The following is a 13957-nucleotide window of genomic DNA, read 5'->3' on the forward strand; positions in this document are numbered from 1 at the left end:
GTGACAAATTTTGGCACAAAATGAAATGAAGAGATTAACTCATTTTATCAATTATAAAAAGTATTTGTTTGGACAGTGTGGAGCGCTCCTGGAAGTGATGATACAAACACAAGAACTAACATAAATAAGATAATTTATTCCCAGTGATAAAAATAGTCATGACCAATATAGACATCCATTCTGCATACCTAACCATAAAGGTTTACATAGCATTCAACACCTGTGGCGTTCAGTAGAAGTACTCTTTTACATTCCTTACCTCATAAAACCTTTCTGCAAATTAACACCAAGAGACGACACAAAAATAAGAATGTTCAGGAAATTAAAAGCCTTTGGGATATTTGTAATTAAACGAATGATTTAAAGAGAAAGAAAGAGAACACAAAATAAAGGAAAACATCAAAACTGAACCAAACTTCAGTAAAACCTGGACCGCCATCTTGTAATGCACACGAGCTCCCTCTAGGTGGCGACGTGCCTTCACTCCTAAACCTTATATATGCTCTGGCTCTCTTCAGCACTGTTTAAAATGTATGAAGGGTGAACAACTTTAACATAATTGAACAAGTGAGACACACAGTTACATTAAAACATACATTACTGAAACAACAGAACACACATTTTTAAAACAAATAAGTAAGAATACAATTAAAATGTGTCTTTCAGTTCAGTAGTTAAAGCTGTTGTTAGTAATAACACATATTTTGCTTTGCAGTCATCGGGTATGTTGTATTAATCACATTATAGGTGAGATATCTGCTCACACACTCACTTTGTCCAGACTACATTGTGGGGACTCGCTTCCCATTTGGGGACACAAATCTGGTCCCCTCAAGGTAAACCATTACAGGGTTAAGAGTTGTTTTTTGGTTACATTTATAGTCTGGGTTGGGGTTAGGCATGTGCTGGTTATGGTTAAGGTTAGGGTAAATCACCAAGGCATGGATATAAGTCAATGCAATGTCCTCCTAAGGGACAAAAACAAGTTTTGTGTTTGTGAGGACCAACATGGCATTTACACCTAAATGGTCGTATAGGCGACCATTTTTTTGTGACTGTGCGAGTTAAAATTTCACCTTGGCACATTCATTGAGACAGATTAAACTGGCATAGGTGTGTACGTAGAGGAGCACAACACGTGATGCACATGTATGTAGTGACGTATATCTTAAAAACAAAAACGTATTTAAAAAATGAAGTACTCTACAGCTGATTATCTTAAAAAATAAAATGAGGGGAGAGAAGGAGGCTGTTGGGGAGGGAGACACAACGTGAGCTTCTGACTCGGACGCCACTGATGATGAAAGTGCAGGCAGGGAGATACAGACTGAGCCAGTGTCATTGATTAATACCATGCTGTACCAAAAGAAAGCATCTTTGCTAACAGTGTAAATGTTAGTCTGGAGGACACTATTGCAAAGTGAGGACATTATGGCCTGTCCTCACTTCTACATAGGGCCAATTAAGGGCATGGCATTATGTCAGTGAAGGTGCCTTACAAGGATATAAATAGAAATTATGCATGCAAGATAAATTGGGTTCGATCCAACTGGATTATCTTTGGGTATCTAATGCTATTCACACCCTGATCGCTCATTCACATCTACTACAAGAAATCAGAAAGGCTATGCAGCATCCATAACATGTTTGCAAAAAGAGAGGATGTAGAAAACATAAAGATTATAGAAGATCATTGGCCCAATGGCTAGCCTTGTTGTCACAGCACATCATTTGAAATTAAGCCTTCATTAGCTTTCGTCAACAAATAAATCCAGATACAGTTTGTAGCTCCACTTCTATTAGCTGAATTAATATTTGCAACTAGTCTGTTGATACTTACTGTAGCTATATAAGTGTTATTATTATTTCAGTCTGTATGATAGTACACTTTATTATTAGTGCTTAACCTACATTTAATTATCTAGCGCTAACTGTGCTATTGTATCTTTCCGAGTTTATCCTTATTAAGTCACATTTTAAAACACTTACTTTATACTGCTTAGTTAAACTTTCATACATTTTCTTCAATGCTACTATGTGGTTTAAGCAACATGGTTGTTAAGATTTAAGGTAGCCAGAAAAGCTAGCATTAGCTTCCACAACTGAAGTTAGCCGCTTTTAGGCCACTTAAGCTAACGTTACACACTACTTACTTACTACTCACTTTTCTGAATGCTTCGAGCACATTTGCATAATGAATCATTCTTTATTTCTCTCCAATCAGTAAATCATTTCTCATATAACCAACTTTCTTCTCTATCTAGTGTCACATTCTTTGTATCTTATCCACACAACCGCAAAGAAAAACATACATGAACTTCACTCTAACCCTCAATATTCATCCTTCTAACACACAGTTTTTCACACACTGACGTTAAAGTGACCCAGTTCTGGAGGTTTTCTGAGCCAAGTTCCCAGCCCACCACTCTGCAGAGCGCTGGTAAACTGCTGCATCGCCCTTTGGTAGCGTCCGGCGGCCATTTTGGAACCAGAATATGTCCCTGGAGTGGTTTCTGCACCATTCAACTGAGAACATAAAACAGAAACATGACGCGCTGTCATAACGTAATAACGAAAATGCACAAATAAAAGTGAGATTTGTGGGTATTTTGCAGTGTTACGATAACATCCACTGTTTCTTACAATATGACAGCGGTGGAAGAAGTCCAGATCCTTTACTTTAGTAAAAGTACTAACACCATGCTGTGAAAATACTCTACTACAAGTACAACAAAAGTCCTGCATCCAAAAGTATACAAGTAGTAGTCATTGTGCAGTAAAATGTTCCCTGTCAGTGTTAGCTGACAGATGTTTGATATAGTTTTGCTGTTGTTTTACTTCTATTCATCAAGAATTTTCAGCGTTTTTGGGTTCTTCGTTCACCGTGGAGGCAAGTGAGAAAAAGGTTTTCTTCAAGAATTCAAGGTAACTTGTCATTTTGGTTGCAAAATTGAAAATAATCCTTTTAAAAGTATAAACATTTCATATAAAAATATCAAATTTGGACACAGAAAAGACAATAACATATTAAAAACAAGTAAAAGCAGAAATCTGCTGCCATAAAGTGAATGTTATGACCATTGCTTTACATGAATAACCTTTAGAAGAGCATCTTTTGAACAATCACTTGCCTTTATTCACGATTTTCGTTAACTGATCCAACGATCTCACAATCAAATCCCTTTTATAAAGAAGCCCCGGGGGTGACATCCTCCCTCCTGATGAGGTTCAGTGTTTGCAGTCTGTCTGTGACCCACCTGCTGCTGCAGCCTCTGCCAGCATGCGAACATGGAGCTTCTGCAGAGCCGTGACGGCATCCCTGAGTCCTTCCTCCTTCCCGTGGAGGTGCTGATCTCCTCCAGGCCTCCATCACCGCAGCTCCAGTTCACGCTGATGTTCGGCGCCTTCCCTGTCGGCCGAACCTCGCTGCTGCTCAGACCTGTGCACGGAGAAACCCCCCAGGGAATAGGTGAGAACAGTTTGTTTATATTAGTGACATCTCAACAACTGTTAAATGGATTGGCGTGAAATTTGGTGCACACAGTCAGATCCAACCCGGGATGAATTGTAAAACGTTTGGTGGGCTACGTATAGCTATCATACAACTCTGATTTAAAGGGACAATCTGCAATGATCACATTTGATATTTAGTTATTTTTTGTGTTGTTACTGTTCGTGCAAACTGCGCAGTTCTTTTGTTTGTCTCAAATGAACCAGAAACTTCCTGAGCAACAGGTTAAAGTGAATAAACAGTTTGTGACTGGATTACTAAAGATGATTAAAACTAGGTGTGTAAAACGTTTGGACCTACAGCCGAGCAGCAGCTGCTGTCGTCGATAAGGGAAGCTCAGGTGCTTGACGGGCGCGAGGCGGCGTGCAATGGCCCGGCCCAGGTGACCCGTGTGGCTGAGCGTCCCCACTGTCAGGCTGTGCAGGTAAACCGGTTCCACCAGGTGAGACAGGAGTGCCCCCTGGAGGCCCACAACACTCCACCTGTTGAGGCAAACCAGTTTTAATAATCTAAGCACAGTTAGTTTAGACGATTTTCACTCAGGGGCCATTAATATTTGGCGAGCGATTTGACTGTCTAGACTGACGCAAGCTGTTACTCTGCTGAACTGAGTGGATAAAATACTAAAAGCAGCTGCAGTGTCCCTGAAACACACTGATCCTAAAGTGGGAAGGAAGAAGAATAAAGGTGGGATGAACGGGTCGCTGTGAACTGTGACTGAATTTGTCTTTTAGGTTGATGGGAGTTCATATCCAGACAAGATTATAACCAACATTTGGTGATAAAACCTTTTCAGCAGGAAGTAATCTGTAAACTGTGATGGATGTTAATAACAAACTATTTGTTTTAGTCATATTTGATGCCAAAAACAAATTGAATCGATCCTTTAAAATAAAAATAATACATGCATGTTTTATTACGCTAAAGACTAAAATGCCTAAAACTAAAAACATTATATTTCGATAAATATCAGGACACACCTTCCAGGGCTGATTATAAACTCACTTTGCCATCTTGTCAGTGCAGGACATGGTGACGTGAGGTTTACCCGGCGCCACACCCTCACAGTTCTGATTGGCTCTCCGTGCTGTGATGGGCAGCGTCCCCTCGCCTCCGTCCACCTTCACCCTGAGGTGACAGTGGAACCTCCTGCTGGGATCTGACACCAGAAGAAAGAGAAGACGGAGACTTAGAAGATGACAAATACTCTTCCCCTGCTGCCACCGCTCAGATGCTCTTGAGCAAGGCATTTAAAGCAAACCCTGAATATTACTGAACTTGGTTAAGTTTTGGTCTGTCAGTTGGATTACCTTGAAGTTTTGTACCAACATTGATTCCCAAAAATGTTTACTGAGGTAATAAATTCAAGTTAGAAGTAGAAACATTTCCTCATAGACTTCTATACAATCTGACTGTTTGTTTTGTTTCCTGCTGCCTGCATGAAGGTAGACTCTTGTTTTTGTGATGTCGTGTTTCAATTAGTTTTATTTTGTCACTTTCCTTCATCTTCTACTACTAACAGTATTACTTGCACACACAAGTGCACGACACCAGTAATTACAATAACTCAGCGCACACAAACTTATAAAACAACAAACAATTAAAAAAATACGTAAAAATGTACGGTGTAAATGTGTCCCTGAAAATGAGATTTTCTTGCCATATTTGACACGAGAAGACAGAACAGCAGTATTGTCTAAATGTGTTGCTCTCACATGCAGCTGTGGTCTCGTAGGGGCAGTTGAGTCGAGCGTCTCCGCACTGGCGACGAGCTGACGTACATGTGGAAGAGGACGCTGTCCCGCAGCCGGAGGCAACCGGTGCCTTTATTTGGTACGAAGATCGATTGTTCCTCACAGTCTGCCGGCTGACTTCAGAGAGGACAGACACAGAGAAGTCCAACATGAGACAGAGACAGGACTCATCAAACACACTGAACACAAGGTAAATATCAGCACTTTGTATTTATTAAGCTTATCAACACTTTGCAGTTGTAGATAAAGTTCAATGTGGTTATATTGAGCCACAGGATTGAAGAATATATTAAAGGAAACACATTAAGTTCTTGTTTTGTGACTAAATAGGTTACAATAAATTGTTAAATTCTGATTGGTGCATGGAAACAGCTGATATACGCTTCAACAGAGCACCACCCAATTTAAAACGTAGAAAAGTACAAATACAGAAGTCTCTTAAGTCAGATAACTTGTATGTTGGCAGATAATCATGTGATCATCTCGATACTTCTTACAGTAAGAAGATTATATTTTCTTATTGTCAACATTTCCCATTAAAAGACCAAAAGCATGAACAATGAATCCCACTAACAAGCGCTGTGTGTATCAACGCCTGATGCATCTCCTTCCTCTGTGCCATTGAGCTCCATTGTTGTCCAAAAACTATTAAAAAGTCATCAGTGAGCCGCACTGTTGCACTGAGTGACATCTTCCTTCATTACAATGAACACACACACACACACACACACACAAACACACACACACACACACACACACACACACACACACACACACACACACACACACACACACACACCTTCCTGCTGCTTCAAATACTTAAATGTGGATTAATCTGCCGCTGAACGAACACACTATTCTCTCCTGCAGCGACCAGCTGTTTAAGGACATTACGGATCTTTTTTACAATTTGAAGTATATATGTGTGAGTTGCTTTTAAAGATTAACGTCTTCAGTACGAACCAATGGGCTTAGAGCTGAGAGCAACAGACAGGAAGTCAGAAACGCATCGTTGGTTTGTTTTTTTAAGGAGAAATACAGCCTTGCACTTTAAATTAAATCAATTAAAAATCAATTAAAACTAGCGGCTATAACCCTCAACCAGGGAAGTTGCAGTTTGCATGCATGTCTGTCATCATTAATCATTTGATCCTATTAGACATTTGTGTGAAATTGTCATAATTAGCATATTAATTCTTGATTCATGGCCAACACAGGTGTTTAGTGAGGTCACAGTAAGCGTTGACCTCCAAAATCTAATCAGTTCATCCTTGAGTTTAAGTGGATGTTTGTGCCAAATTTGAAGAAATTCCCTCAAGGGACGCACAGACTGACCAGGGTTGGAGGATTGTACCTGAACAGCAGCTCCAGCTGAGCATACAGGAATCGAACCAGCGCCCTCCGGCTCACGACCTCTGCGTGGCAGTCACTGAGCGTGCCGCCGTGGTCGTTCACGTTGTCCGAGTCCAGACACTTAGTACCCGTGGCCAGAGACACAACCTGCGCTGACCTGAGGTCAAATCCTAGGAAAGAAACGGAGGAAAATATCTGTAAAAACTCAACATTCAACACGATGCGGCTCAAACAAGACGCCTCATCTGTCAGATCCAGAACCTCAACAGGCTGAGACGAGCTGATGACAAGTGTGTGACTGAACAACCAAGTCAAAAATCTCAGAAACATGCTGCCGTGTGGCCTCATCACAGACCTGCTGCAGCTGACGCTCTTTGTTACACTCAGACTACATGATAGGTTTTATTAAAGTGGTCACTGTGTCACATTATAGGTCACATACATCCTATCAATGAAGGTTCCTTTCTCAGGCTGACATTGTGTAGCACGATCTTTACTAATACCAAGCGTTGACCGTCGTGTCTCCACCGCTCACCTCTGCTCATCACGACCCCGGCCACGACCTTGTGACGGGCATGTGAGGACGAACAACCGTCTGTCAGCTCCGAGTATTTCTCTCTCACCAGGTGGAAGATCGACTCTGCGAAGAACTGCAGAAGAAGAAATGGAGGCTTAAAGAGAGGAGGATGCATATTGAACATTTCCTCGTCAGTATTTATTATTATTATGACGAGGGTTTGGTCACACCTGTTATTGTTCTATGTCTTTCTACTATTATACATATATATATATTACACATCAGTCCAGTGTTAGCCGCTCTACACTGGCTTCCAGTAACTTTTAGAATTGACTTTAAGGTCCTCCTTCTTGTATACAAAGCCCTAAACGGAACCGCACCAAGTTACACCGCCAACTCTCTAATAAACTATGTGCCCCCAAGAACATTACGATCATCCACTACTGGTTTATTAAATGTTCCCAGAAACATCCAAAATAAAATTGGGGATGCAGCCTTTAGCAATTATGCACCAAAGCTATGGAACACTTTACCTGCAGATATTAGGGAGGCAAGCTCGCTCAAGTATCTTCAAAAGTTAAAACGTATCTCTTTTCTTTAGCCTTTTAATAGTGATATTTTATATCTCTTTACTTTATCCTTTTAATAGTGATATTTTATATCTCTTTACTTTAGCCTTTTAATGGTGATATTTTCTATCTCTTCACTTTAGCCTTTTAATAGTGATATATTATATCTCTTTACTTTAGCCTTTTAATAGTGATATTTTATATCTCTTTACTTTAGCATTTTAATAGTGATATTTTATATTTTATATATTTTTATCTTAGCCTTTTAATGGTGAATTATTGCTGGTGTAACATTGAATGTGTAAAGGAAACTAGGATACATTTTCAGAGTGTGTATTTTTGAAAAACTTGAGATCAAACAGACGGTGTTACCACGGGAACAAGAGGAAGTTTACATGTTCTTTACACAATTAGTGGAAAAGTGAAAGATTAAAGAATATATTGGAGAAAAACTGTGTTTAACCGATAGGTTTCATAAAACTCAACAAACTGGGGTTTGTTTATGAAGCGGGCTTTAACCAAAATTCTGCCAAAAGAATTTGGACTCACAGAGACGTCTGTGTTTTATACGTTAAAAGGTCAATAAAGAGGTCGACACTGTAAACGTAAATACAAGGGTCAATAAAGAGTTTGACAAAGACTACCAGGAATGGGTAGCAAAGGGAGTAAACCAGTTGAAGGGCCACAGGGGCCCATTGTTGATCTCATGCTTTCAAAATATGGCTCTGATAGTTTAAAACATTTACAAGAATGGTGTGATGAATGTGATTTTATACTATTTTAATTCTATTTTAGACTATTTTAATTCTGGCTATTTCATTTCTGTTATTTTATACTATTTTAATTCTGCTATTTTTATAATGCTACTTTAGACTCATGTACATCAACACTGTGATTATTGTTCTGTAAATGCTCTTATTCTGTCTAATCTTGTACTAATTGTTATGTTTTTGCACTTTGGGCTGCAATACTTGTATGAAAGGTGCTATACAAATGAAGTTATTATTATTATTATTATTATTATTATTATCTTCATGGGGGATGTTAACAGGAAGTTAAATGTTCATTTTGGTAAATTTGAATGATTTAAAGTATGCTGAATGAGGTATTAGCAGTTCCTGTTTGTAGTGTATCCATGTGTGTACGGGAAACTATCACTGGATTCACATGATGCTGAATAAAACTGAAGCCTGTGATGGTTCTCAGGCGTGTTAGCATCTTTTTTCTTGGATTTTTAAGCGTATTTATGGAAACCTCTTCGTTATGGACATCGGGGGTAATGATAACCCTGATATAAAGAGAAAGTCACACTAAATATGTATTTAAAAAGTTGGTATTCAGGAGCAGTTGGTATTTAATGACGTGGTCATAAAGGCTTTCTCTCAAAGGTGCACCTCTTCTCTGGACTCTTCATTGACCACGACAACATCTGGTGTGTTGGACGACAGATGTGGAGAAAGTACCTGCGACTAATTGCAGAGATGAGATGAAACCTGGAAGATTTGACCCAGAAACACACACACCTACACACACTACACACATGCATACTACAGGATGTGCACATGTGTCAGATGTGTCTTGAAATCTGTCACTTGTATTGCACTATATACAACATTTTTATAATAAATTGGGACCATTTAATGAAAGTTAAATTGAAATAAACACAGTTATCTACAACTTTAATATAAAATAAAATCATATTGACACCTGCCCTGCTGTTCCGCACCTGTCCACCAGCCCTCTCACTGTAGTAACACACACTCTCCTTTGTTTCAGATGTTTTGTGTTCAACTTTAAAAACAAAAAGCAAATCTGAGTGCTCTTCGTCACCCATATATGCCGATTAAAAAACAATAAAATATAGTAATAAATGTTTACCTGTAAAGAACGTTTCTTATTCAAGGTGATTCAAATGTTAAAACTTTGTTTAAAAATGAGCTAAACCTGGTAATTAGCAGTTCATAAAGTTCATCCATTTTAACTCTATATTTGCAAATGCCAAATGAATTATTCCCTCTATAAAATCGTATCTATCTGCTATAAAGTCATAATTGCTTTTAATGTTTCTACATTTTACATAAAAAGTAGTCTGGAGAAACCACATGCTGTATTTAAACCTGAGGACTTTGTGCTGTCAGACAACACCCACCAAAAACACACAGAAAACTTTCAAACAGCAGAGATGCACCAACAGCTGTGACATCCGCCCGCCTGGACCCAAGTACGAGTCCCGCCAGGAAATCTGACAGTCTGTCAGTGATGGCCCAGAGTTTTCTCTAAACTAAGTCTGCGGAGGTGTCGCACTCCTACACGTCAAAATATGTCTAATTATATTTTTGGACGACTGTCACTCTCTTCTCGGGGGTTAGTTAGTAGACAACGAAATGCCAAGAGGAGCTTCACAACAACATGTATTATATTTCTGCAGCTTTAACATGTGTTGCATCACATTTCTGGAGTAAATTCAGTTTGCAGTAACACCTGCATCGTGTCGAAGGCTCCTCTGTGTGGCTGATAAATCAGCATTAATGTTTTGATTGTTGATACTTTCAGTGAGAGCTTTAAACACAACATTAACATTAGAGGCTGCTGCTTTTCTCTCAGTGTAAACTCTTCATGTCTTTATCCGAGACAAATTCCCAGAAATATTACCCGAAAACGTGACCTCATTATTTATAACTATCTGTGTCTGAAATGTCTCAACTCATTCTGTAAGAGGAGGAGGGTTCTTCTGGGGAGTGAAACTCTCTGGCTCGACGTTTTCTGCATGACAGTGGCACAAGGTCGTGTGTAATGAGTGTGTTAAACAATTATCTGTCAGATTATTATGCTCTTCACACCGCCTCCCCGCTCCACCTCTATCTCCTCGGTCTGCTGCCGCTCCTCCTTCATCCCTAATGTGCTGTAATAATGTTCATTAATGCGTCACGCCGCCTGACAGACAGTTCATATTGAAGGGGGGGGGGATGCTAAATGATCAGTCTGGGAGGCTGTAAAAAATAATCATCTTTTCGGAAGCTCCTGCAAATTGTGAAGTTTTGGTGTGTCAGCCTCAAGCGGAGTGAAATCACCCTTTTGTCCAAATTCAGAGCATCATTTCATCCAAAATGTTCCCGATGCATCCTCCTGTCTCCCATCACACCCTCCCCCGGGGTTAATAAAGTATATACATGTCTGTCTAACAACTTGCATATTTGTATGACGGTGTGCTTCTGCATTAGCCATGCTCAGTCACCCTCTCCCGTTCCGTGGAGACGATCTTCTTGTATTCATAAAGCACGACGGCGAAAGACGACGAGGACAATTCTCCGAGGCTCAGAGACATAATGAAGTTGTTTAGATGCTGTAGACGATGCATACAGGACACCATCCAGCTCTCAGGCCTCAGGCCGTGATGGCGCTGATGCGCGGCACACTCCATTTGGTAGCATACGGCCCACCTCAGACCCATTTATCCAGAGCATTTAGGAGACTGGCTAAGAAGCTAAAGAGATAAAGGGGAGAATTCAGTGTCACTGCTGATGTTTCCAAGTTTGGGAAATCTGTCTTTAACATATGAAGGGCATTTACTGATACACTGAGTCCTCTCTCTGTACTCTGCAGAACAGTTATCATGTCTATTCTGCAGGTACATGACTCAAAAAATGTAAAGTTTGTGAAGACCGTGCAAGTCTTCAGACTCAACCTCCCTTTTTATATCTATGACACACCTGTAAAGCTTCGTGACTGTATCTTGCACAGTTGCTATGACAAAATGTGTCCACAGACGGACAGAAAACCTCGTCTGTGTAGTTCCCACTACAGTAGCACATTATATATTATATATACACATATGCCAGCGTCGTTGTTGGGAATATTTAAATAATATTAAAGGCTGATGTCGGCATTGGATGAAAAGTAAAAGGATCATCAAAGTTATGAGGAGTCATTGTGTGAGAACTATAAATACCATGGCCTCTTGTCATATTGCACTGTAGTTTCCTCCTTCCTTTTGCATGCACACATATTCTGACAACTAAATCTTATTACGACTTTATGTGGCACACTCGCACAACATTTTTATCAAGCAGGTAACTAATGTAATACTTGTGAGTGCATACAGTCAGCTTAACAATTGGAGAGGCACTGACACATGCCTTGTTCCCAGGGTCCTATTCTAAGAGATTGGTAAGGGACATTTAAATTGCAAAAAGAACAAAGGGAGATTGGATTTTCAAATCCGTTCAGCCACTGTAGAGACATCAATATCTGAAGTCAAGAAGACTGTCTTGCTCGCAAATTTGAGTACAACATCACGAGGGTATATATGTAGGTGGGTGATCTCAACATATTGACCCAGAAACATGAGCTGAGAACATACAACCCTTTGAAATGTCTCCTTAATGTGTCATATTGAGAGGATACTGAGCTGGAGAACATACAGAATCTCTCACAGTATCTACACATTCATTCATTCTTTCATTCAGAAAGTTCTTGGTTAGCCCTAAACATCTTTACCAGAAGTAGGACCTTCTCACCTGAGGTAGCTGATGTTTGGCTCTACTGCCCTGAAGGCCCATCACCTTCCTCTCCGGTCCCAGACTGATGCTGTAAATGGACTGCAGGGCGGCGGCTGCAGCCTGGGCCTTGGCCAGCCTTTTACTGTGACCACACCCTTCGAACACTCTCCCCTCGACCCTAACCACCATAACGAAACTTCTCATTGGCCTGCCATGAACTCTCTCTGTCAGGCACATGTACCTGAGTCCTGGTCGCAGCTCGTTGAGCAGCGCCACTGGGCTGAGGTGCTCTAACAGGGAGGTGCTGAGGGCTTGTCTTTTTGGATTAGTTGAGGAGAAGTCCAGTTTGAGTCGGACAAGTCGTCTGTGGTTGTAAAAGCTGGAGAAAACCTCATTCTTTGTCGTGTTGCAATGCAGAAGATCCCAGTTTTCACACAGCGATGGCTCAAACTCTTTTAGGAATGCGTCAGGGATGTCCAGTTTATCGGCGGTAAAATCCGCAGGAGTGCTGGGGAAGTTCCCCATGGAGGCGTGAGCCTGGGAGGCGTTTTGGAACTGTATGAATGACCGCAGAGCCAGTTCTGCAACCCTCATCTTTGCCTGCTTTTTGGTCGGTCCTCGTCCCTCGAAGTGGAAACCGTTTACCTCCACGCCTACAGAAAACACTGGCGCATGCAGTGGGCCGGTCTTTGACGTGATTTCATACCGCAGACCAGGTCGTAACTCGTTCAGCTGCACCAGTGCGTTCTTCTGAGTGACGGCCCAGGCTGCTCGCTTACAAGTCAAGTGGCTTTGGTGGAGAAACGGCTGCTTCCTCTTCTGCGCTCTTAGTCCGTGTTTGGGGAACGTTGTACAAAATGTTGATGGATGATACTTTCTTAGTAGGTCACAGTCCACCTGGCCTTTATCGTCCTCATTCTCCTTCACCTCCAAACTGCTCGTACCTGTTGACAGATGGAAGTCATGACGGGAAACATGTCAGTGTTGTTAGAATCACAGTGTTTGTTTGTAACCGTAAGACTAATGCCGTGTTTCCACTGCATGGTACGGCAATGCTCGACTCAACGTGCTCTTTGTTTTGGTTTTCCATTAGCGAAAGTTCAGGATCAGCAACAGTTGTCGTGCTTCAAGTGTTTACTTCATAGTACTTCAACATTTTATTGCAAAGTATCTTATAGTTGAGATAGTTCAGTGTGAACCGGCCAACCGACAGACGTCCATCCGACAGACGTCCATCCGACAGACGTCCATCCGACAGACGTCCATCCGACAGACGTCCATCCGACAGACGTCCATCCGACAGACGTCCATCCGACAGACGTCCATCCAGCCATGTTGTGAGCATGTATGAGAATATTGGCTACGGGTGTATGTGGGAAATTGATTACCCACTTGGGATGGGTTGCAAAGTGTTAACTTAAACCAAAGTAATCAACACTATTTCAACATAATACACGGTGCGTGTTGGTGACTTAGCTGCTGTAGTATCATGCTAATCTGTCTGTCGTAGCAGAACACAGAAAACTTCTTTATTGGCAACAAAAAGTGCAAAGAAGAGAAAGATTTACTTGAATTGTCTGCGTCCTCAGCTGAAGATGCTCCAGTGTCCCAGTGTCTGATGGGACTGATGAGGGAGGACAACATGTTGCTATGTTCTAGAAATAAAAAGCATCACAAATACATGAAATTAGCATTTTCTCCACCGCACGACGCAGCATCATATATCACACACGCTACACAGACTATATACTTAT

The 13957-nt window shown here is 40.9% G+C and overlaps 1 protein-coding gene across 1 annotated transcript; it reads right to left on the bottom strand.

The window, feature by feature from the left end:
- Positions 1 to 2361: 2361 nt before the first annotated feature.
- On the bottom strand, positions 2362 to 13847 carry LOC115022290 (double-stranded RNA-specific editase B2-like). The gene is given in 10 exon segments (XM_029453260.1): positions 2362 to 2526; positions 3258 to 3439; positions 3812 to 3993; positions 4517 to 4670; positions 5197 to 5272; positions 5274 to 5382; positions 6620 to 6788; positions 7154 to 7268; positions 12222 to 13147; positions 13772 to 13847. Coding segments are annotated over 10 exon segments (2154 nt in total).
- Positions 13848 to 13957: the final 110 nt, after the last annotated feature.

The sequence above is a fragment of the Cottoperca gobio genome, chromosome 17, assembly GCF_900634415.1.
Source record: "Cottoperca gobio chromosome 17, fCotGob3.1, whole genome shotgun sequence".
NCBI classification, from domain to species: Eukaryota; Metazoa; Chordata; class Actinopteri; order Perciformes; family Bovichtidae; genus Cottoperca; species Cottoperca gobio.